The 26,528-nt window shown below is 43.8% G+C and overlaps 1 protein-coding gene across 4 annotated transcripts in view; it reads right to left on the bottom strand.

Moving 5' to 3' along the window:
* The window catches only part of MAMLD1 (mastermind like domain containing 1), a 243,387-nt gene that overhangs the window by 22,920 nt on the left and 193,939 nt on the right, over nucleotides 1–26,528 (bottom strand). For all 4 annotated transcript variants that reach the window (XM_064713259.1, XM_064713258.1, XM_064713257.1 and 1 more), the window contains one exon: nucleotides 8,818–10,518. In XM_064713259.1, the coding sequence (XP_064569329.1) occupies nucleotides 8,818–10,398 (1,581 nt within the window). In that variant the 5' untranslated portion in view covers nucleotides 10,399–10,518. The remainder of the gene's footprint in view (nucleotides 1–8,817; nucleotides 10,519–26,528) is intronic.

Below are 26,528 nucleotides of genomic sequence, written 5' to 3'. Positions count from 1 at the left end.
AAGCCAAAAATAATCCAAATGTAAACTTGAGCTGAGGCAGGAGCAAGTGCATCAAAGCTTCCAACTCCCTCTCTTTTTTTGCTGCAGCACTAATATAGCATTGCCAACGACTGCTGGGCCCCTTGCTGCATCCTTCTGCTCCACCTTTGGTCTTTCTTGAGCATACAAAGCCTAGATACATACATGATTCACTCTGCTCTCAGAAATAATCCTGCAGTCATCCTGGAATGACCTCCCACTGCGTAAATTTAGGTGTGTGTGTTTGCATCTTTACAAGATCAAGCTGTTAATGTAATGTCTTAGGCCAGGATATCACACTATTTTGGCTGCATTAAAGGGCTTACCCTCCTTGTGGGTCTCTCATCAATTCTGTAGTGGGGAAAAACAGCTCAGCACAGCTTGTGCATAACCTGCATTCACATCTGCATCTGCCTGACACTGATCCAAGGAATTGCGTTTTCATTAATTCAATGACAAATGTTAAATAATTTTGCTGGTTATGCAGAGAATATTATTCATACTGAAGTAATGCATTTACTACCTTCATCTTTTAACATTCCTATATTCCAAGGGTTAAATTGTAATACAGGATTACTTCTTGTTAATGGTACTGCTTTTCAGAATTATGTACTGATAATGATGATATTTGCCGTTATATGTGCTATAAAAAATTTAACTTTAAAACATGTAATAGAGTGATTAGCCTTCAAAGCCCTAAGAAGAGCTGCTGCATTCTGATTGTGCATTTCTATCAATTATTAGTGCTGGCTGCTTGAAATATCCCAAGTGCTCGAGACAGAAATATTACACAGCCAACAGGGCAGACTGATAGGCTTCCTAAATGTACAGTTTTTGAAAACAGCTCATAATAGTGTTTGCCTTTCAAAGCTTAATGTTAACAGCTTTGATGGGACTGCTTCTAATTCGTATTTAAGACCCATTACCTCTTCCTCTAAGCAATCTTCATGAACCATCATTTGTTCTGGGGGGATATTTGCCATCCAGTGCAGCTCTGTAATGGCCGTTAATTCACACCATTTTGCTTGCTCCTGTATTAATCAGCAAACTGTGAATCATCCCAGTGTTTCCAGACTCACAGATGTATGAGAGAATCACCGAGGCCAGTTCAGTTTCTCTCCCCATTCAGTCCCACAGACAATATCAGTTCCTGTTTACAGACACGGCTTTGTTTTCCCCCACCCACACACTGAAATTTCTCCAAAATGCCCAAAGAAAAAAAAAAATTAAAAAAACCCCACCGAGTTCATTTTACCAGGAAAGTTATTTCTAGGTATTGCATCTGAATCAAAACATGTTTGTACTTTGAGCTGGTGTGCAGGGCTCATGCAGCCAGGCAGGAAGGCAGAGGAGCAGAATGGGAAGGCAAAGGGGCTGCTCTGTCAGCCCGCCCTGCTGGAGCCAGGCACGGCATTAACTGCATCCAGGGACTCTCCTACACACTTGTTTGCCTTCATTCTGTTTGCTTCTGCATGTATTTTTGCCTTGGGAAGTACAGATATAATTTTAGACTATAACAAAACAATACTAGGTAGAAAGCACCCCAAAAATCAAGGGTAGATACCATGCTCTAACAGTACTACTTTGGAAAGTATTAAAATTATTTATTAATTTAGGTATCAAATTTGAGGAAATAAGTAGGGCATGGTTTTAGGGAAGTGAGCACATTTTCCAAAAGCCAGGCTGCTTTTAGTTCAACACAAGCTCCCCAAACTGTCATTGACTAAGAGAGAGACAGAAAATACAGACAATGTACAACCCTACCTTTCAAAAACATGGGGAAAATGGAATGAAGATGTTCTGATATTAATGGGGATTTACAGCACAGTTGAAATGAGTTGGGTGTACAACAGGGTCATGGAAAGCATTTCCTCATTGCTATTCCTCAGCATGCTGGCCATGAACACACCTTTGCAATGTAAGAATTATGGGTGTGCTGACTTGTGAGTGAGGATGCGCCTTACCCATCACTAACCACTCTACAAGTAGTTATTTTTAAGAATGATACACAGAAGGAAGTTATGGCATTCATCCTGACGCCAAGCAGTGAGAAGGTTGTCAAGCCCTTCCCTAGATTCCCAGGATGTTTAAAACTTCATTGTATCTAAGAGCACAGTTGAGAAAGTATGTATGTTCAAAACCTTTTGCTCAACTGCTTTTAATTAAAGATTTCTGCATATGGATTTTTTTTCCAATCTGTGATAATAAAGAAAGTAAAATGGGTTTGTGGGAGGAGAAAAAAAGAAGGAAATCTGGAGATGGGGCCAAATTCAGCTGATGTTTAGCCCAGAACCCTTGTGAACTGCTACCAAGCTGTCTGGAAAACTTGAGAGGAACTGTCCACATGGGCAGCATGGACACACAGCCCTGTCACACAGCCTGGACACACAGCATGGACACACAGCCCCATCCTGAGCACCTGAACATTGCAAGCAGCCTGTCAGGCTGAAATGCAGCACCTTGCCCCAAATTTCTCTGGGCTAAGTCACATTTCCCTGTATGTGTTCACAGCACATGAGCACTGCTTCCTCTTTCTCCACCCTGGACAACCCTCCCTCATCGCTTCATTGTCCTGCACATAAGGAAGAGAAGACTTCCTCAAACCCTCCAGCACCCCTCACTGGTGTTTACAGAACCTCCTGAGCCTCTTTTTTCTTTCCAATTGGATTGTAATTTGTCCAGTGTAAGATTCCCACAGAGTTGTCCGTGTTCTACATGCTCAATTGGTGGCTGAACATTTTCCATTTTATTAAACAGGTCATAACCAAGGAAAGACCTGTCTGGATGGAGCAAAGTGCTGCAGCTTTGGTGTAGTGTCCGCATTAATTTCAGATCCAAAAGGTGGGTGATGGTGAGAGTGGGGGAGGATGCTCCCCACATGGTGTTTAGAAGGTTTTGGTCTATTTACAAGCTTCTTCTGTGCAGATTGCTTGCCCTAATGATGTGCTGTGTGGTGTCCAAGAGTGCTATCAGCACAACAGAGAGCTAAACTGGAAGGAATTATGAGTGCATTAGGCAGAGCAGTTGGAACCATCAGTGCCTGCAAACATCTGAAAATACAAGCCAAAGAAGTGGGAAGGTTAAGACACAGAGTCCTTGTGTCTGTAAGGGCTCCACTACAACAGGGGAATGCTTTGAAATACCCAAAATGGAACACAGGAAGAAAACACATGCAATTTAAAAAAACACTGGGAAAGAGCAATGGGCTCAGAAGACCAGATGTGAATTAAGGTATTTTAATCTTGATTACTTCTGAAAATGTTGTATTACTGTTGACATGTTGAGGCCAAGCACCCCATTTTGTTCCACAAGTTTACTTCTTACTTTCCAGAACTTATCTGACATCATTTATTCCCAGGGGAGGGAAGGGAGAAGAAGCAGTTGATAGCTTCAGTCAAGCTCCTCTCAGACTCTCTTGAGAAGAGAACAGAGAATCTCCAAGTTTGAAAAACATATCAACTCACTGGCAAATGCACAGATAAATACAAATTCAGAAATGACCATTCAGGAAGATGTTTTAACATCTGTGGAGATGTCAAACTCCAGGCTCAGCCTTATTGGTCTCTGTAATCCAGATTCATCACCAGCTTCCTTTATTCCCCTATTCAAAGGCACTTAATTAGCTGAAGGGCTTGTTGCTTTGCCTTCAAAAGCCCTCCATCCCTCAAAGGCTTTGCTTTGGTATTGTGCTGCCACTGTCCTTTGAAATCAAATCTGGTTTTCTCTTCACAGCATTGGTAAAAGAAAAAAAAGGTAGATTTTAAAAAGGGAGAAGAGAAGAGAAGAGAAGAGAAGAGAAGAGAAGAGAAGAGAAGAGAAGAGAAGAGAAGAGAAGAGAAGAGAAGAGAAGAGAAGAGAAGAGAAGAGAAGAGAAGAGAAGAGAAGAGAAGAGAAGAGAAGAGGACCAGCAGAACTTCATTCAAAGTGGCTTTAAAAATAAGTAGGAAAGGGTAAGAAGAGTAAGAAGAATATTCTTAAAAATAAGAAGAAAAAGGGTAGGGGATTGAAGCTGCAGATGAAATCTGGGCAGTACTTTTGGTTTATTAATAAAGCATGATACTGTGATTGTTTTATGCATTAGGAAGATGCCTTGTGACATCTTGGAAATCCCAAATAAAACATTATTTTCCCCTGTACTTGCAGGAGGACTGTATGTACTCAGATGATGCAGGTTGTGTTCTCTGCTTTCCCAAACTCTTCATCAACCTGCATCAGAGCTCATAAAGTGCTGCTGAGTCAGAACAGTCTCACCTCACAATCACAGTGCACTGACTTTTCACAGGCAGAAATAACTTCCCATAATATATGGCACCCAGAAATCAGGCCATGGTATTACTATTTCTTCATATTAATAAAAGCTGTATTTTGTATTCCATTATAGTTATTTAACCTTTGACATCTAACCTCTGGGTCAGTTTGCTCTTCATAACAGCACATTTCTTTAGTTTTGTTTCTATATTTAGAAAACTTACGCTCTGAAAGAAGATTTTTTAACTTTAAAAAAAAAAATATATTTAATCTAGCTCAGAAGTTTCGGTGTTTCTCTGCAACCTATAGTTTATTCTTCCAACTCAGATAATGTATTGCTGCTTTTATCACAGTCAAAGAAATACTTTGCTTTTCAAAGGATATTTTAGTCCTCAGCATGTTCTTGACTATCTCATATGCAGTCCATATGTAGTAAAAGTACAGCCACTTTTACTGCAAATAATAAGTTTTCTCTCTGTCTCTTCCCTTGTCATTTTTTCTCTATCAGTATTTTTGGCAATGGAGATGAAACAAATATACCCTTCACCGACAATCCAGTGTACAACTCGCGGGATGTCAGCAGGAATGCAGAGAGCTCTAAGAATAGCACATTTGGTTCCTACGGTGCGAGAGGAGCCCAGAGACACAGCATGTCCCTCCCAGACAATGGCTGTTTATCACCTACATCCCCCAACAAAACAAAACAAAACCTTCTCAGCTGTGTTTGGTTCTCAGCATTTCACACACGGGGCAGTCAGTGGGCAGTCCTGCTCTCCTCCCTGAGACTCCCAAGTTTTAACTCGGATCAGGTCGGGTTTTGGAAAAGAGATAGCCACCCAAAGGGTTTGTTGTATTCCAGCCTGACTCAAAGTGTGAATATCACCGGCTGCTTTTCCTGCCCTCGGGGAGGAGGGGATCCCTCCCTCCCTGCCCTGAGCCCTGTGTCTGTCTGCTCTTGCACTGCAGGGACTGACAGAGCAGCTTTTCTGAACTGAGGTGTTGTACCAGCATTGCTGAAGGCAGAACTGGGCCCAGTGTATTGGACATTCCAGAACAGGAAATCTGCAAGTACAAACTCTATTTAGACATGAAAATCAGGGAGATGCCCAACTTGCCAACCTGCCTGGGCAAATGCAGCTTTTTGTGCACCCAGAAACAGCAGACAGAGCCAAGTGGTGAAGCTTTACCCCTGAAAACAGCGTGTGATAGTTCTGGAGACTACCCCTGACTCCGGCATTTACTACCATCTTTATATTTGGATTTAAGAGTGCAGACCCTTGAGTATAATGTCACTCACCAGTCTCAGCCCTACAGGAATAAAATGAAAAGCTGCCCATGGCCAGAGAGCAGCGTTAGCCCAGCAGGCTTTGCAGTACCACACAATGCAAACTGTCAGCGCCTCAATCAATACCCGTCCTGGCCAACAATAAAGACACAGCGCTTCAGATGGGGGAGATTAGCCCTATCAGATGGAGCAGTGTCCAGGCAAGGCAGGATCTGGGACACACACTGATTGCACTTAAAAGATACATCACTAACTACGAAAATGGCAGAGCTGTGAGGCACCAGCAGTAACCCTGCTTTGGAATGTGGAGTGTTTGCTTTAATACACAGTGAAACAACAGCAAAACTCTCACTCTGGGTCTGCGGCTGCTGCTCTGTTCCCCGTGTTGCTGTGCCTGCTACAAGGATCAAATTTCATGGTTTATTGTTCTCCCTCCAACTGGCCACCATCCACATTCTTCTTCTGTACAAAGCTGCACCTCTTGCTCCAAAGAAGAGAGAACTATGCCTTCTTTTTATAAATTTTAGTCACATTTGCAAACACACACACAGAGTAAGGGGATGACTTTTAAGCACTAAACAACATTTCAGGGAATGCTGTTATTTTTCTCTGAGCAAATTTCTGTGAATGAGGCTAAAAAAGGGCAATTTTCCACCAGAAATTTACTAATTTTTGAGACGCATAAGTTGTTTCCCCCATCTTCTGAATCTTTAACGTTGTGCCTTTTAATGAAACAACTGCTCATTGCTTGAAAAGTCCTATTCATCACCTGCCTCAGGAGGGAACTGCACTGAAATTCTGCAAAGCTCAAATCCAGCTCTGGATACACTGCTGGAAATCACAGCCACAGTCACTGGGGGTACTTCACTCTAATGGAGTAAAACTGGTACAGAGCAGGTGGGGTCCACAGTTCAGTACCATCTCTCAATGGAAATAAGAAATCTATTGCAGACAAATTGCTAGATTCCATGAAATGTACTAAGCATCTCAGACTCAAGGATTCCTGCAAATCATTTTCCTATGTAATCTTTTTATTCAGCACTCAGGATCCATTTTCTTCTGAGATTTGCAGTAAAGTTATCAAAACCTTACAAAACGCTCCACTCCTGAATATCCACCATCTTTCTTGACCAGCTCAACAGACTGTAAAACTGGAGCACTGTCATCTGGTGTGTAATTATTGGTCTACGTCTGCCCTGTAAAATGAGGGAGGCACCATAAGCTTACCTAACTAGTCTGAAAATGTAAAATGCTCATCACCTGTAATCATTGTCTTAACAGTCCTTGATCTTTACTGATAGCAGCAAGATTGTAATAACTCTCTCTCTGGCACTGAGAATCAGCTGAAAATGCAGCACAGGCACCAGGAAAGTTGCTCGAAGAAGGAATATTTCAGCCAATTAGACAGACTGACTTCAGAAATTTTTTTTTAATGTCTAATCAGTGATGCAAGGGGTTCAGAGGTATAACACTAAAATGCAAAGCAGGGAAAACTGGGGCATAGAAACCTCAGGAATCCAACAAGGACATTCCTACTTCATAGACTAAGTGGTGAAGCCAAAATAAAAACCTCAAAGGTTATGGAGGTATGATCAAAAGTGATCATGTCACTGTGGTTACATGTGGTTACAACTTACTAGTCCTCATGCAAGATGTAGGAAAACACCATGAATGTATTCTTCGCCCACACCTGCCTCCAGAGTAAAACATCTGGTGGGCAGTAATCTGTGGAACTGCTGCACTTTGCTCCCTTTCAATCGTATCCACAGCCAGGATCCCCAGCCAGCAACGCTCTCTGCTCTCTGTTTAACCTGGGTCCCACCAAACACAAGCAGGGTCCTCGTGTGCCTGGAGCAACAAACTGCTCCAGGTCTTTATTGAATAAGAGGCCTTTCACTGGTAACCCTCCAAAGAGCACTAGATATGCCTCCCTGTTACCTGTTCCACACAAACCCAGTGAGGCACCGGTTCTGCCCTGCTGCAGGAAGGGAGAACGGAGGGAGCACAGCTTGGAAAAGAGGAGGGGATCCTGAAGAGGCACAGGGGCAATGCAGCCCACTGACTTACCCCTTAGAAACTGATAGACAGTAACTATCCCCTGTTTCTCATTGCTGTCACAGGACATTTTGATATTTAGTTACACCAGTGTTACACCAAGACTGATGAAATCCCCCTCCTTAAGAACCAGTCACTTTGCAGGGAAGAAGGGCGAGGAAGACCTGGCTCTGGAGTGCATCTCACACTTCAGCTCTCAAGCAGATCCCAGTAGAATTTCAGTGACCAGTCTCTGCTTTGCTGGGACAGCAGTGTCTCAGTCCTTCCCAGGCTGCTGATGGAGTGAGTGTGCACACAATTAAGTAGCTTGGAGGAGTCTGCTCACAAAGTGTTGGTTCAACCTAACAAAGCCTTGGTTTGGTGGTGGGGTCTGGTGTTTCCAACTATTCTTCCAAATAAAAAGAGTTTATTCATCACAGCCAGGCTGCTCCCAGACCCAATCCTTGAGCCCTTCCCTGCTCCCAGGACCTGTTCACAGCACATCTCTCTGATCTGGGGTGGTAGCACATTCACACCTCTCACTGAGTCTCAGGGAGGAGGAGGTCGCTGCACAGAAACCAGGGCTGTGCCTCACTTTTGCCAGCTGCATTTTTGCATTTACCAGCTCGATTGGTATCACAGATCATCATGGGTGGGGAATGGCCCTCATCCAAAGCAGGGAATGGCTTCTGGCAAATGCTAGTAACAGGTATTTCAAGTCTGCCTCTTTGCTATTCAGGAGCTGTACTGTTTGACCTGCTGTCCATGAAGGACACATTTTAACTTCACTTCTCACCCCACCTGATCTTTTCTAGCCTCAGATGCATAACACAGAGATGAATTTGTTGAAGGGCACTAAGATAAAAAGAAGATATTCCCTCTGAAAGGATAACATGAAACATGCAAGGAGAATATCTCTGGAGATTATACTATGAGCTAAAAGTGACTATCACCTATACAAGTAAAAAAATTACTTTATAATAGCACAAAGTTCTCCACCATGCTAAAACAAGCAATGTATGGTGGAATTATGGTCCATTTTTTAGTTGAAGAAATAAATAAATTTACTATGATAACACCAGAGGTTGTTATTGCCTCGTCCGTGTATGCACTGTGCACATCTCAGAAATTTAGTGACGTCGCATTTGAAACACAAATGGAAAAGCAAATTAAGAAAATAAATGACTGGGTATTTTCACATGAGCCATGTAAGACAGAAGAGAGGTTCTCACCTGTCTGCTTTGAGATGGCAGTGTGGCAGCCTGCATCTGCCTCTGCATCCGATGTGGCTGCATCAGCTGTCGGAACTGCTGCTGGAGGAACTGGCTGCTGCTGTTCTGCTGGGGCTGCTGCGTGGCTGGGGACTGCTGCTGCTGCTGCTGGAGATAGTGAATGAGGGACTGCTGTCCTTGTCCTGCCGTCAGAGGGGTCATTTTTTGAGTAGCTGACTCTGAGGCAAAGTGAGACAGTGGTTTTGTGTTGTTGAAAGAAAACTGGTCTTGGCTAACAGGGCTCTCATTCACCAGACCTGGCTGTAAGCTACTGGATGGCTGTTGCATAATTATGTTCATATTTTTGGTCTGGTTTGTAGTCATTGATTTAAAAAGCGAGTTCTGCATATTTGTGGGATTGCTGGTGGGAGTGATGTTGGAGATTATTGTACCTTGAGGACTGAAGGGCTGCTGATGCAGAGCAGGGCTCGACAGCTTCTCTGGCCTGTACGGTGGAGAAGGTCCAGTATTTGTGGAGGCCATGCTGGCAACCAGGTTGTTCTGTGGGCTTTTAATGCTGCTGGCTGGCAAGCTGGCTGCTGTCAGAGCAGGCAGCATGGAGCTCTGAGGGCTGAAGGGCTGCTGGCTCAGAGCTGGACTGGAGAGCTTCTCAGAGCCGTAGGGGGGAGAGGGGCCATTCGACGGGGTGCTGCTGGAAGTCATGCTTGAAAGCAGAGTGTTTTGAGGACTCTGAATGTTGTTTCCTGGTAAATTATTAGCAGGCATGCCAGACACCATAACATTTTGAGGACTGAAAGGTTGATGGTGTGGGGATGATCCTGCCCTGTAAGGCGGAGAGAGACCAGGAGGAGACATAGTTGGCCAGCTGGGAGCCTGTACTTGTTGCTTGGTACCAGACACCTGCTTGCTGGCTGCCAGCTGCTTTAGCTGCTGAGCATGCCAGTTGGAGCCTGGCATGTTGGGCAAGGGCACTGGGAGCATCGGTGGTGGCTGGTTTTTGTTCTGAGCTGCTGTAGAGATGGGTGATGCAGCAGGTTTGTTTGAGGGAGGAACCTGGAAGTTAGCTCCAGCAGATGATGGTCTCATCTGAGGGGATCCTCCACTGGTTGGATTGCAGCCTGGAGAAAAATCCTTGTTAGCAACATGGTTCTCCAAGTGGGAAGTCTGCGGGGAGGACTTTGGAGTGGTACTTATGTTTGGTTGGGAATGACTCAGACCAAGTGGATCTTCAGCCTTGCTGCACAAAATCTTCTCCAGATCCAGGTCATTGGGAGAAGGATCAGGCATTTTGGTCAGCTCTTCCAACAGATCTTGCAGCTCTTGGTCCACAGACTGTAAGCTGTTTCCTTTCTCGTCGTAATGGACAATGTTGTTGGTTTGCCCTCCTATTGACCCCTTCTGATTTATTTCTGTGTTGGCTGGCACTGAGAACGGGGAGCCAATGCCTCCCCCATTCATGTGATTGTTTTCCAGCAGCACTGGGTGCCCTGTGACTCCCAGGGAAGAAGTGCTGTGACCCGTGGGGAACGGAGAACTTTGTATTTCTGGACACGCCATGCTCGGATTGGCGCCTTGGCCCATGGCAAGGTTTACATCATCAAGACAAAGTCTTTTACTGTCATTTGGGAAAGTGACATCAGGCACACCACTGGAGGCAGGAGAGCTATCATCTTCCAGTTTTCTTTTAATGGATCCCTGTAACTGTGAAAATATAAAAGGAAGAAGAAAGGATCCATTATTGATCATATTCTGACATGTGCTGAAGCTCCACATTACAACACTGGGTTGGAGATAAAGCAAATTAAATAATGCAATTAAAAAGCCAATCATGTGAGACAAATTCAATCAGGATTTAAATGTGTGCAACTTCATCGAAATCAAAAGAGTTCTAGTCAGACAAAGGCTAAATCTCATGAGTTGGCTTTAAAACAGATGCTAAAGCTACAGAATACTGTCTGTCATGTGAACTGTAATAGAAGATTTTAAAATAGTTTCTGGTTGCATTTCAATTAAGACATTATACTCCCTGCATAACAAACATGCCAACATTTTTATGGTAACATTTTTTAGGTCTAAATGGCAAATCTGAATGATACCCTGGACTGAATATAGTGACCTTCTGCCAGTGACTTGAATTAAATTCAGACCTGAGACAATTAAATTGTTTTACATTCTTTATAGGCCAAACATCTGAAATAACTAGCATACTTTCTAAACAAACCAAAACAAACCAAATTCTCAGCTATCTATCTAAACAGACTTTCAAACTTCCTATCACAGATGTTTTAAATTCCAGAAAGAGTAAGTAACAGCTAAACTTCTTAATTTTTGTTTATTCTTCTATGTCTAAGGCATTGTGAGCTTCATTCTTTTGAAGGATTGCCACTCATTCATAAAAATGGACATGTTTTCAAAATACAATTTTATAAATATCTTGACCTACAAGAAATGATGGAGCTGTAAATTCACAAGTCTAAGGGAAAAGAAACCTGCCTTCTACATATAAAGAAAGTGAAACTAGAAACAATGCTTCTCATACCATTTCAGCATATGGCAATCTCTTCCACATAAAATCATCTATGGCTTTCAATTTTAACAAGCATGACCTGTATGGCACAGGATTAATCAGACCTTAACATTGCTGCTTCAAGTTAAGGAAAATAAGCATTATGACCTTGTTTATCAATAGAGGGAAGCAGTATATGGAAAAGTATCTGATCACCAATGGAAAGTGAAAGAACACTGGTTCCTCTAAGCCAGCTCCCAGTAAAGCATCTCCCAGCTCTGGGCTACAAGTCCAAGTGCTTCCCATCATGCAGTGCTAAAAAAAAATCCCATCTAATAAAAGCTCATATCAACAGAAAAGTCCCCCTGCCAACCCCAGCATAACCAGATCCACTCCAGGGCTATGCTGCATATGGCCAACTTCTAAATTTTACACTAATTTTTAAGCACATTGCAGTTATGCCTTAGCCACTGCACAACTGCAGCACTTTGGTGCTCTCAGAGAACAGTGCCACAGCACTGTCAGCACAGGGGGGGCACACCAAGTGCAGCTCCTCTGCCCTGTGCAGACAGCTGATGTCCACCCTACATTCAGCCCATCTTCAGGCAGCCCCACAAACGTGTGTGGCTCTGACCTGGAACATGGCAGAGGGTTCGCCCAGCTGGTCTCACACTTCTCATCACTTATTTCTAAACTGGTGGCCAGAGGGACAAAGGCAGATTTGTGCCCACAGTTGCTGAGGGTGAAGATGCAGTTTGGGATTAGTATCAGACATTGCCATGCTGCTATCCAGTTTACAGAGACATTTGGAAGAGAGTGAGGGGATACAAGCTGGTTGTCCATGACCATCATAGCAGGCCTGCAGACTACAGTGAGCTGCTGAACAGCTTTTAGGAGGTGTTCATCTCCCCTCCATCACACACATAGCAGCTTTGGCACTGTGGCAAAGAGACCTTTGGGTGTTTTCCCTTTACTCCCCAAGAGTTTCCCTTACAGAGTTGCTAGTGCTTGTCTCTGGCGCTCTCCAGTCACATTGCTTCAACATGGGCTGTGCTCAAAAACCACATGTGGGAGAAGTGAGGAGAGCTGCTTCCAGTGCACATTGCCTGGTCACCTGAGAGCCTCCCTGGGCAGCAGTGTGTGTGCTGGGCCAGGATTGCTGCTCTCTGAGAGCCTGTCCCAGTGTCACAGCCAGACACTGCTGCACCAGCAGACATTTGCTGATGAGGCCAAAATTTGCTTAGCTTTAGGAGATGGAACCAGGCCTAAATCTTCTCCCAAATGCTAGTCTAATGATGGATGAAATAGTTTTCCTTCATTTTCTCTGCTAAAATTAAGCCAGAGCTGCATGTTTCAACAGATGTTGCCCTGTGTAGGCTGAAACATGTTGGTAGAGACTAACTACATATATTTAAAACTCAGGCATGTACAGAGGGTATTTACAGGGGCTTCACACATCCAAAACAAACAGAGTGTGCTCCCAAGTTGCACCCTGGGAACCTTCAGGCAGGAAGTGGTGGGGGATCTCCCACCCTTGGCCAGCTGACATGCTGGCATGCATGTCCTTGCCAGCTCTTCCTTTGCCATAGGACATTCCTATGCTCTGAGTTACCAGGGAAAAATGTGGGCTTTCTAAACACTCTGAAAAACAGTTCTTTAACTGCTGCACTGGGGAATAAGTGTGATGGGAAAACAAAACTTCATTTCCCTATGGCTGTTACTAGATATAAACAGATAAAATAAGGCCATAGCTTTCTGATGGCACAGGTATTCCAAAACTGGGACAGGACTTTTAAATAGGATGCTGTTGCTTAGCCCTCCCGAGAAGATTTGCTGTAAGAGAGGAAGTGAAATTAGCTGGGTGTCATGTTCTCTTGAAAAGCAAGATTCCTGTTTCCCAGGTGAGTATTGCATAAGTACCATAAAATCCCGAAGACCAATTTCTCCCAGTGCAGGCAGGTATGACTCCACAGAATTTAGTGACATTGCTTTTGCTTAAGATAGATTTGACTACAGCCCCAAACTTGAGAGAGAAAGATACACTCCTTAAAACAGCTAAACAAATCACAGAATAATTTTGGTTAAAAGGGACACTTGGGTGCCATCATCCTTCTGCTTCAAGCACATCACCAGTGTAAAAAATAGACCATGGTCACCAGGCACTTAAGTATGAGGTTTCCATTATACACAGAAATCCCTCCTTGCTCTGGCTGAGAGGCTGTTTTCAGTGTTCCCCACTGACACCTCAGTGGTTGTTTGTCCCACACAGCAGGCTCTGGGCTGGTGCTGGCTGTGGGGAGCCCCAGCTCCCAGTGGCTGCTCTCCATGCATGTGCTGCTGTGGCAGCCCTGACCAGTGCAGGGGACAGGAACACAATTCAGTGTTACTGGGCCCTGCCTGGCTCAGACACGCCAACCACAGTGGTGGCAGGAGAGCACCAACAAGGCACTACAACTTCTAGGATCAGGAGGTCCTGACCTCACTAATTCAAGAAGCTGCTGGCTGCAGAACATTCCTTCATCTGGTTCCAGATTCCCCAGGAAGGACCCGGTTTATTCCAACTCTTTCTCCTCTTCTTTTTTTTTACACAATTTGACAAAATCAACAGAAAAGAGAAGAACACCAAAGCATGTTCTTCTCCTTTCTCTGCTGATTAGTATAATGGGCAGCTGTGTTTTAAATTGAATACCTGAGAAGTGAATGGAAATATTTTAGAAATGCATCACACACGCACACACACACACACACACACAGACACACACACACTCTCTCCTGAGCTGGCTGGAGGCTGCCCATGGCTCAGTATGGGAAAGCTTCATTCACATGTGCAAGCAAGGACGAAGCAGACAAGCAACAAAGGGGCTCTTGTGACATTGTCAAAATGCATTAAAATGCACTGGCATGCACAGGCTAACTTCTGTTTGGGAATACCTGGGAAACAAAGGCAGCTCTCCGATTCAGGGCATATCCGATTGTGAGTTCTCCATTATCTCAGGTTTGCTTTTAGCAGTGATCCCAGCACCCCTGTCCTCTCCAAACCAGCAGGCTGTCCTTCTGGGAAGGACCAAGTCACGCAGGAGCAACGCTGCTGGCTCGACATGGCAGCACAACCAGAATAAATAATAACTGTTTACGCTGCTCTGTCCACAGAAGCTGCACAGCTGTGGTTACAAACAGCTAATTTGTCACACGCTCCCTCCCTGCACCAAACTGATTCCCTCCATGTGGGCAGAGCACTCCACAGGCTTCTCTTGTGCAAGGAGGGAAAGGCAGCCTCAGCAGGAGAAGCCAGTCCTTGGCTGTGCCCTCCTCGAGCTGGGCTTGCTGTGCAGGTGACCTTGGGCATCAGGCACCAAACTTAGGGGGTGGTGCTGCCTTCAGGAACTCACTGTTACTCAATAAAGGGACAAAGGAAGGCAGGAAGTGGCAAAAACTGAAGCAGAGTGATCAAATTGTTAATAAATACATACTGTGATAGTTTCATTGGATTTTAATAACCAACCACACATGGGCATCTCTGGACTGGCTCCTTGCTTTGCCAGCACTCAGAGCATTTCTTTCTTGTAACATGTCAGCTGTCCTGAGCTGCTGCTCCAGCTCTCCCTGTGAGCCAGGCTGCCCCATGGCCCTCCTGGCAACCCCTGTTAACTCTCCTCCTGGAGCTCATGCCTTCCTTCACCTGCCAGTGGGAACCTGGGAAGGAGCACCTGCATCCTACACTGGAGAGCCTTGTTCCTCCAGCCTCACAAGTGACCCCTCCACCAGAAACAAGCCACTTCTAACCAGAGATTCCTATTTAGGCCAACATACTGCAGAAATGGGAGAGGAAAAACATTAGGCAAGGTATTTCAGTGCCTCTTCCTGTGCCTGCAGCCTGTCAGAGAGTCAAGCCTTGATTTACAACAACCGCAGGGTGCTGATTATTGATCTGCACCATCCCACCCCACGCCCTGCCACGGACAGATCCAACCTACAGCAGTGATTCCCACACCTACACAGCCTCTTGGAGTGAGCACTGAGACCAGAGGGCTGCTGACATCCACACCCGCCCTCAGCAGCTGCCCTGTGTCCAGAGCATGGCCAGAGACTCCCCTGATTTAATGAACTGATGTTCATGGATCCATGCCTGGGATATCCAGAATGGGAGTCAGATAACCTTCTTTCACTAAGAACCTCAAGACCCTTGTAACCTTGGGAAATTCCACGTGTTGGTTTTTCTGTTTGTTTCATTGAGGAAAAGAAATTATTGTAAAAGGAGATGGGGCAGGTGAGGAGGACATCAGTCTCCCCACAGATCCTGAGATTTGCTAATGTGGTGGCAGCCTTGCACAAAGCCTTTCAGAGCAAAACACCTCGGGAATCCAGGTCACTGACAGGCTGCTAAGATCTGGCATATCTGAATTGTTTTGACAGATAGAGCACATTTAATTTTTGGTGGAAGGACTGAGCAAGGCAGAAGCCTGAGATAAACAGAAGTATTTTTCCCCCCAGTATCTTCTCAAGGCATATTGCAAACTATTCCCTCTGCAAAGTATAAAACCTGAGTCTAAGGTTTGCTTAACTGAACTGACCAGAGAATCTATCAGTCTCTGTCTCTTTCAAACACTAGACACTGCCAAAACTGGAAGTATGTGTTTGCCAGAGGCAAACTGTTTGCAGCATTCAGCGATCAAGACTTCAGCCTCTGTGGCTTCAACAAGCTTCAGCGAGACCTATCTGCCCATCAGCCCAAAATGTTTCTATCTGTTCTGACAAAAACAGTCATGCAATGAGAAAATGGAACTGGCAATTTTCCATATAAAACAGGAAAACTTCACATTTTTTTCTCCTGTGCCTTAAATTCACAGTTTGGAAAGTTTTGTGCTCTCCATTGCTCATTTATCCACACTCTAGACAGATTTTACTGTCCTGCTAATGTTTAGGGACAGTTGGTGAAAAAGAAGTGAGAATATGCCTGTGTGTTTAAAGGCTGGAAAGTGGATCTGATGTAAAATATTACCTTTTAAATAGCAGCAGTTACTTGCAGCCCCTCTGTGCTTGGTATTAGGCTGGCTTGTACATGAACAGCAAACCCCAAATGCTCCTGGGCAACAATCCCACTCCAGTGCAGCAGGACCTGGCACTGCAGTGAGTGCATTTAGCACATCTGTAGGTTTCTGTTTGTGCATGCTGGCTGCAGTTTGGTAAAAGACACTCACATTATATACCTGAATCCAAGAAAAATTGCCTCCTGCTGACCAGAGAGCAGCCAAAGCAGTACCTGACTACAAGAAACATAAACTACATTTTATCAAAGTCATATCTCAGGCTACAAGGAGAACTCAAGGAGGCTCAAGCAATTAAAACTACCACTCACTTTCTCCAGACTAAGATTAAAAATAAGCTAAAATCACATTCTTCCTACTACATTGGGCTGTTTGACCCTTCTGATTTCATGCAATTTGAGCATGGATGGACATTAAGTTGTCATTTTCCAGTGTAAGGAAAGAGGTCACAATGCAGTTCCCAACTACCAAAGGAATGCACCAGTGTGCTTAAAAATTGAAATTCCCCAATTTTTCTGGTAAGGAGTACCAGAGTAAAGTCCACTTTGGTCTGTTGGGTACTTGTAGGCTGCAAAGGTGGCAGATCTGTTTGTAATGAGGTATAGTAGTAGAGAAAGGATTATGAATAGGGAAAATTCACAGGGGGGGATTTCCTTCTATTCATCATGCTTATAGAAATAGGCAACTGGAAGGGAGGATGTAGGAAGAGGAATGGGGGGTGTAAGCAGTCACTTTAACCATGAAAGGATGTTGGTTATTAGCCACCTTGTATGCATGATGTGGATTGTTTTACCTGACACTACAGCTTAAAGATGGGAGTCTTCCAACTCCCATCTTTAAAACGAATATAGTAACAACAGGTATTGGAAGTTGCTCCTCAGGTGTGCAGATGTAAATCACCTCTCAAACACTGCTGCTACATGTGGAGAGTTTGATCTCCCCTCAGTGCACAGCACCAGTTGACTGGATGGGAGTGTGCACTGATCTCTGCCCCATTACTTGCACCACACATTGAGATCTTCCCCAGTTATTCCCTCTGTAAATCAGGGACCTCTTGCTGTGTTAAAAGAGAAAGAAAAGAACAAGGTGTGTGCTTTCCCTTTATAGATCTCACACTCCTGTTGTGAGTGCAAAGCTGCAGGAACCAGGGGCTGTGCTCACACACCCCCTGAGTGTGCATTGTCAGAGACCACAAAACACAGAACGGTGCCCTTTAGCTGGTAAGCGCAGAAATCCCAAACACCAAGCATCATGACTACACAAAACCAGAATAATGTGATCTTACAATAAGCTTAGCCACAGAAACTAAGAGGAAATTCAACCTGGACTACCATGAGCCTAAGGCATTAGCTTTCTTTTTTTCTAAATTTTAACAAAGAATTAAGGGGAAGAAGATACTACACATATGATTTTCTCATTCACCGATTTGTGTGAATGCAATTACACTTCTAATGATAGAAATATGTGTGATCTATGTCTGGCTTTCAAAGGGAACAACTTACACCCTACAGAGCAGCAAGTATGTGAACAAGATTTTTCTAATTACCCCTCTGCAAAATCACAGGAAACATCACTAATGTCTGAATAAAGGTATCAATGTAGGATGAGAGAAGAAAAAAGGAGAAAGGAGAAAAAAGACATAGCCAAGGATATACCTATTTTGCCATCCTACACAAGCAAGATGCATGCAAGAGGCCAAGCACCATTCACTATAAAGAAATGAAAAAAGAAATAAACCCAGCAGCTTTGATACTTTTCAGGTCAGACAGAATTACCAGACTCATTTGGTAGGCACCAACAGAGATCTGCCCTATCAAAACAAATGTTCAGAGCCTTCCCATCTTGTCTTTCCTTAGCAATTCATCTGCTTTCGGTATTAATGTCACTGTTAAAATGGAAATTTTTCCAGGAGAAAAATTGCCATTGACAAATGGATCTGGAAGAACAGGACCAGTGCCTGCTCCTGTGTTGTGCTGCTAGCAGGAGATCTCTGTGCAGATGCCTTGTAATTAGTCATCTGAAGACTTACAGCAATCACGTCACACATATTGTTTGGCTGTAAGCTCCACGTTCCATTTAATGACAAGTGTTATTAACTAGACATCTGAAGGCAGAACAAGTTCTTTGCCTCTTGGTTTTAGGCTGTAGTACAAGAGCAATTCTTTCATATCTGGCTGTAAATCAAGATCAATCTTAGACTCAATGCCTTTCCATCAGTATTACCTCATCTTAGCTCAGTTTTAATACCAGCAGTATTGTTTTATATCTTTTTTATAGTCCATTAATTTCAAAGTCCTATGGAACACTTTGCAGTAATTTTGTAGACTACATTAATTTCTCACAGCAATGTCTAGGCTGGAGAACTGCAGATCCTCTCCACTGAGCAAAAAGTGATGTTTTTGCTGCTTGGGTCTCCCAGGATTTGAAAGATACTTTTCTCTCTTCCTTTTCAGCCCCTAACACTGGCACAGTTATGCAATGACCACAAGTAGAAGAAACAGGATGTACGTGTTCCTAAATTATGAGGTAGGTTTTCCACTTACTAGATAAGCAGATAAAACCCAGTCTGACACTTCTTTTCTGCTACATAATGTATTATATTTTTAATATCTCAGAAGACTTAGTCCTGTGGTTTTACCAAACTACAGGTGCCATTCTGTCAAAAGGTATGGTTGGGGAATTAATAGCCTGGAGGCAGAGCCTCCAATTAGGTCAAACCTAGGGACAAAATGCTTTCAAATTCACAGAACAGTAAGAAACAATGTGATTTCAGTCTGAGAAAAGGGCATTTTTATTCCAACAGCTGAAATAATCACACTTACTCCTCCAAAGAATAACAGCTCCAACCTCCTGTGTGTGGCTGCCCTGAATGCTGAGACCAGCACCCTCACATCTGCCAGCCCAGGGCCCTTCTGCTGACTGCCTGCACTGGAAAATAATCTATTACTGAATCCAGAGCCCAGAGCTCTCCTCTGGGCCCAGGCAGGACAAAACGTTTAAAAGAGCAGTTTGAGGTTTCTCCTAAGTGGTACCTAAAACTGAAGCACAGCTCTTAAGAAGGATGGAACAAGTGGGCAAGGAAAGAAACATCCTGAACAGCTCCTCTCCTGCTCCTTTGATATCCTCTGTCTTTCAGAAAATGAAACAATAAACAGGATATTGATTAATACAGATCCAGAAAACCAAGCCTGACTTAGAGAAAAAGATAATCAATCTAGTCCCACAGAAAGTGGGTGTAGAGAGAAGTCTGTATAATGGCCAGAAGCAGAAATCTTTTGTAAGGCATGAGGAATGAATATTTAATTTGTTTCTGACTACTTCATGTTATCCCACCACTTTCATCTTCACCAACCCAGCATCTCTGCTATTCTCAGTGTGCATCAGCTGGAATATGAAAACAATTCATTGGAAAAATGCTGTTTGTACACGCCTTTCCTCCTGCAGCAGGGAGATGAGCAGCTCAGCATCCAGCTCTTGCTCCTGTAGTACCTGCTCTTTGAACATGGCTCTTGAACTTACCCAGGCACCTTCAAAGGGGTTCTGCATGTCAGTGGTACTATAAACCCTAAACCAAACACAGATTCCAGTCCTGAAGCCCGCGTTCTGTATAAAGCTGCTGAAATCTTGGCCTCAATTAAGTAAATTGGTTGGACTTGATGATCTTAGGTCTTTCTCAACCTAAATGGTTCTATGAATATTTTGGGACACTGACTTCATCAGGGATGACATTTCACTCTTTGCTCCTTCCTCCTAACTAAAGGAGTGAATTAAAAATACACAGGAATTGGAGAATTTCTCTCTGCCGGAATATGCAATGCCATAGTTACTTGGGTTTTAACCAGAGAACCTCTTGACTTGCTATAGATACCAATTCCCCTCTGTCCTAGAAGCAATGTTAATCACACATTCATCACTGCAAATTGACAACATAAATGCTGACTTATGCAAACAATATTAGAGAAAATGGTGTCCTTGCTGCAGAAGTGAATTACACAGCCTTTTAAGCTTTCTACACTTCTCAGTTTTATGTAAACTCCAATGTCTGAGCTTTTGTTCTGCCTTGAAAGGTCACATGGTTGAAAGCCATGAAACATAGCATGTGTTCCTACTGATATTAAAATACTGTTTACTAAATCATGCATACAAATGTAAAGAAGAAACTGTTTGCAACCTACTGCGTTAATAAGAGATGATTTATAAAACAACACAATTCCAAGTATCAACATGTGGAATGTAAAGATCTGATCTCAATCACACAACGTGATTTTTTGGGCTGTTTTTTGAAGCAAAGTCTCTGCACTGCAATCACACTAACTTCTGATGACACTGTATTTGACTGATTAAACTCTTAATCGTGCCAGTGCTTAACTTCAGGAATACAAGTGGCCTTTTCAGATTTGAGCATATGATTGCACATTTGCAAGATCAGGACTTCATTTGCATATTCAAACTGCAAAACTGCATCTTCCCTTTGTCTGTGTAAGGCCAACTATAGCGCTCCAAATGCTAAACAACCACCGTGGAGTTGGACAGTATTTTTAGCATCTCTGTGGTGCACTCCTATCTTTAGCTGCTGTGTTCACAAACAATCCCACAGGACACTGCATAGCTAACATAGCTCAGGCTCTTCACCACATTCCAATTTTTCTCCCAAAACATGGTGAAAGCAGAGTATAAAACAGACCAGTTCAGGACCTGCTACAGTTTCCTAAGATGCATTGTCTAGAGCAGAGCAGAAATATTTTCAAGCACAAGAACAATAAAACCTCAGCACATTCTGCTCTGGAGTGGTGATGGAGCTTGCTGTGACTTCCTCGGGGGAAAATACAGCTCTGCACTCCGAGTTTGCACTGTGCAGATAAATCAAGTAGGACAGCAAAGGATTTCTGCATGTTGTTTCCTAGCAGGATGTGCCCATGGGTTCATGGCAAATTTCTGGTCAAAGCTTAACCCTGCAAGAGAAGTTAATAATTGAACTTGCCAAATCATCACAATTTCTAAATCCAACTGCGCCTTGTTTTTACAAAGGGGCATATTAAACCACTGAGCCATTTTATTAGACTCATGCTCATGTAACAAAAACATGTGTTAGCTCTTGAGTGCCAAGTACCATCCTGGAGGGTTACCAATCCCTGATACAGACTTTGTAGCCAGACTGCAGTTATCTGTCACAACAGAGGAGGTAGTTTGGAATACACAGGCTGAAGCATGCTGCTCCACTTGGGAATACTTTACATGGTCCTGGTCTCTTTGTAAAACTCCAGGGGGATGAATTGCAGCAAGGAAAATGAGCTTGAAACCTACTGCTGGCTGTAGTAGGACTGGCTCACAGAAGCCTCCTGGATGGCTGGAGCTCCCTTCCTTCCCGATAGGAACTTTTGCAATGGGTGCAGCATCAACATGCAGCTGCAGCAGCTGGGTCAGAGCTGAGTGCATAGGAAATGCTTTCAGTCATTTGCACAAGGCATTTCAAAACTACAGGGATACCACAAAGAGAGAAAAGACTCATCAGGGGAATGGGAGTATTAATCAGATGATTGACCTTTGAAGCTTTGAATATGAAATGCTTTGCACACTGAGCTGGAGCTGCACATGGAGACAATAGCCTGCAATATCTTGATTTACAGAGGAAGTACTGATGGAATTCCATATATCCTGTTAATGGTGAAAGGAAGGGAATTATATAAAGAAACTATTTTTTTCATTAAGTGTCTTAGCTAAGCCTTGCAGATGAGCCTAGACACTTGGCTGCAATTTAATTTCAAGGGGACAAGATAACCTGAAAACTCTCAGAAAACCTAGACCTTGTGAGTGCTTTACAAACAGACTCCTCATTTCCCCATCTCACTTATCTTCTCTCCCAATACTACGTGTGATCAAACAATCTCTTATTAGAACTCTTTAAACACGAATGGACTTTCAAACAAACTGTGTTCATTGGCTTCCCCTGGCCCACCACAGGTGTGCCTGTATGTCTGGGAGGTGAGAACTGAGGAACAGTACCAGGGCTGGGAGGGTGTCCCTTGGCCCTGCAGCAGCACCAGAGCAAGCAGAAACGCACAGGGGGCAGTGGCCAGGCAGCACCATGTACCATGCACTATGGCTGCAATACACCATGGCTACAACATACAAGTGCTCTTTTTTTGTGTTCTGCTCAGAGTTATTTTTTCCTGTTAAGCATAACACAAATTCAATCCAGAGTCTCATGTTTTTTTGTCCCAAGAGTTCACATTATGTAACATGAGCATCAGGTTAAAGAGAAAACCAAAAAACCCTGCAGGTACTTTGATCTTTTTTTCTGAGCCCCTGCCTAAAGGACAAATTTTCAAATGAGTAGAGGCTTTCCCTCCACCCAGAGAGCAAGGCTGACATCCTGGGTTATAGTCCTTATCCTAGTAAGGGCTCCTTAACTGAGAAATGTGGGTTGCAAGACTTGGCCTTTACTAAGAAACAATGATATTACAGGAAAGCTCACTGTATGCTTTTGAACATCAACACTTAATTACCCTTCTATTTTCTAATACAGACATGATGTCTAGAGTTGAACAAACACATTCTTGAAAGGTCAGAACACTTAAACTGTGTGTACCTAGTTTAGGATGACAAACCTGTTGCTGCTTTTTAGCTACGACATTTCAGTTTACCCACAAGAATTACACTACTTCCCCTAAAACTTTCAAGCTCGAGAAAAGTGTCTGAAAGTGAAGGCAAAACTCTTTTTTGACACAAATTTATCACAGCTGCCACTGAATACTGTCACTTACTGAGAATTCTGCCTCTCCTCCAAAAAGGAGGAGCCACCAGCAAACACAGGCACACGGATGCCCAGTCCACTTTGGGAGAGGGGCTGGCTTGGCTGGCTGCTGCCCAGTTCAGCACACACAGCCATTCCCCAAACTGTGCAAACCTGAACCAACAGCTATGAATTCTCCCAAACCACACAGCTGGAGGGCAAGCAGCTCTTCATTTTTTTCTGAAAGAATGGGAGGAACTTCCTCTTTCAGCTATCGTTATGTGGGTTAGCGAGGATTTAACTGCTGCAACCATCAGGAAACGACTGTCCAGATGGCACCATGGAGTGTTCCTGGGCAGCTGTAAGGACCTTGCAAACTGGGAATTAAGGTTTGGATTTCTGGAGGTGAAATCTATCACTAAACACTGTGTTGTGCCACCTTCAAGTTTCAGGGCACTCAAGGAATTGAAGGGGCGCCAGTTTAATCCAGAGAGGAGAGGTTCACTTAACTTCAACAGAGCTGCTTGAGATGACTTCATCACTTCAGACCACATTCCTTCCCTGGGACTCAGAGATCCTGAAGCCAAGGCCACTGAGCTAGCTCTGGGACCAATTAGCATGGGTGGGCACTGTGTTACTGCAACCCACCTGGCTGGGACATGCATGTGCTGTGCTCAGGTAGTCTCAGCAGTCTTAAGTGGAATTGTACTGAGAGAACATCCCTTTAAGGACATCTTAGGCACAGAAAGATGACTGTCCTCTATCAGAAATGACAGCCTCTCAGGTGGAAGTGGCTGAACTCCAGCTGAGAGGCACTGACTGACTGCAAACTCAATGGAGACAGAAGAGGTGAGCCACTACAAAGTGGCTGAGGGTAACCATTTTATCCCACATTGGCACAGAAGCTGGCAGGTACTGCTCTGTAGAAGGAAATGAAACTTCTTCAAATGCACTAACTTGAGTCCTTACAAGTGCTTACCACAGCTGCAACCCCTCACCTCCATCTGTACCTATTCAAAGCTCTGCCAGGCCCTTGACAGCATTTCCTGTACACATCATGACCATCAATATGCATTTCAGCAGCCTCCCATTCCCAAGTTCCTATAAGAGGGCCTTCTTCTCTTCTGAAGCAAATTTTCAGCAGTGTCCCTCCCAGTGCCCACCAGCAGCCCTGGCTCCTCACCATGGCACACACCCAGCCCTGGGGGCAAGAGATCTCCAGTCCTTCAAAAGTAACTTCCTACTGAACTGAAGAGACTGCAAAGAAAAGGTACCTGGTTTCCTGTGCTCCAGACACCACATTTACCAGACATGATGTAGGAAATGGGCAGGAAACACCAACCCTATGTATGGCAGCAATTCTTCCCCCTCCCTCCATGACACGTTTGAGCACTCCAAAACCTGACCTTGCACTTTTTAGTGCAGGCCTTCTTGCACAAACATTTGAGTCAGATCAGGAGCCAAAACCAAACAGAAAGCCAAACACATTGCCAAACACATTAATTTTTTTTAATGAAAAAGGCTGACACCCTGTTTTATACCTATTTGTACTCAAATCTAAAATGCACTGTATATTTTTAACTGCATGAATTTGGTAATATCAACAAAATTTAAAAAACCCCAACTTTAATTAATATATATCTATTTTATACTCCTTCTGATACTGATGTAAAAACTGTTAAAGAACTGATATCATTTGGGCTCCATACAGACATGAGAGGTGCTGATGAACAAGAAAGGTGTATTATCATTAAGCACATTGTTAGGAGGTTTCAGCTGTTATATTTCTCCCTTTTACAGTCATCTTCACTTTGCTTCTATTTCAAAATCTTATCAGAACACCAACACAGAATTAGTCCTTCACCTCGTTTCTTTGCACAATTGTTTGGACACTGTATTTAAAATAGCACTGTTCTAACCTGGCAGCATTTTATATTTACTTTATCCAGACATAAATGACAGCCTAAAGAATAAGGAATTGTAATCAGATACAGCATGTCTTCCCCTTGTAAAACTACCTCTTTTTTCCTCTTGAGCACCTAAAGTTGAAATACAATTTCCCTCTTTTGTTTCTCCATTCATTATATACGAACAGGGACAGATAAATGTCAAGTGTATCTTTAAAGGAAAAACGCACCACAATTTATCAGTCCTCCAACGCAAAAAAACCCTCCTTCTGCTTAAATTTGAACTACTTTTTCTTAGTATACAACAAGACACCAAAAATAAGGCATGGGAGAAGTGGGGTGACGTTGGGGCAGACTGTTGATTTACGGAAGTTTCTGCCCCAGCTGCGTGTTGCCTTACACAGCATTTCCTGGTTTCTGTGAGACAAATCTGCTCTGTAACAAGACAGACAGTAAGTCAGAAGTGTCAATAAGAGCAACTCCCTGAAAACAAACTTTGCTCATTTACAATACAGTGGTTCTAGTGTGGGACATGGAGCTGCACTGTGGGGAAGGAGCTTGCCTGGCTCCTGGGAGCAAACTGCGCCCACGGCAAAGCACGAGGCCCCACTTCCCAACTCTGCCAAGAAAAGGGCAATCCTGGGAAAAACAAGCTGGCCAGAAGCTGGGTCACCAGCTTTCCTCACCAAGCACTTGCCCAAGATGAGATTCTACTTGTCACTAGGTGCCCCCGCTCCCAGGGCCTCTCAGGGTAGGGCTGAGATAGGAGGGCACCTTGGGCAGCTCTTCACAGCAACTCTGAAAACCACAGGCTCTTCAGGACTGCCCATTTCATGATGCCAAAATGAAGCTGGTATGGGAGTCCCAGATAGCTCGCACATTGCCATGGTCTGGATCTCTCACTGGCCCACATTAGTTTTGGGTTCTCTGAGAGGCCAAACTTCTTTTTCCCTTAAAATGTACAGAAGCTCATGGATTGAATGGGAAGGGAGGAGAATTAACCTCAAGTACATTTCCACTGTGTTCTAATGATTTGTGACTAACTCTAAGAGCAATCCAAGAACCAGGAGGAATTCCTGTTACCCCTTAAAAACATGTGCATCTCCATATAAGAAAACAGCGTCAGCCTTCACCAGCACATAGTAAGCTCCTGGCTTCTGTCAAACAACTAAACACTTTTAATAGAAACCTGGTACATTAACAAGCTGAACCATCAAGCAGGCACACAAGAAAAGCAAACAACCCCAGCAAGAGCTGTCTTTCCATGATGAACAAAAAACTATTTACAGTAAGAGAAATAATACAGCTTCTAATAATGATTTTCCTCCCTCTCCCATGCATCTGCACACAAGTGTCCCTTTATTTCTGGTGCAAATTTAAAGAAGCAAACCTTGCCCTTGTCTGTGCTCACCTGTTCCTGGGGGTTCCTTTGTGCTGATGTCCTCCCAGAACCCATTTTGCCACATTTCAGTGCCAGCTGCAAGATCTCATTGGGTCCAGGCTCTCCACTGCCCCATGCA

The sequence above is a fragment of the Zonotrichia leucophrys genome, chromosome 4A (assembly GCF_028769735.1).
Source record: "Zonotrichia leucophrys gambelii isolate GWCS_2022_RI chromosome 4A, RI_Zleu_2.0, whole genome shotgun sequence".
Lineage (NCBI taxonomy): Eukaryota > Metazoa > Chordata > Aves > Passeriformes > Passerellidae > Zonotrichia > Zonotrichia leucophrys.
The sequence above is the reverse complement of the archived record's forward strand: the minus strand, read 5'-3'. Positions and strand labels throughout refer to the sequence as shown.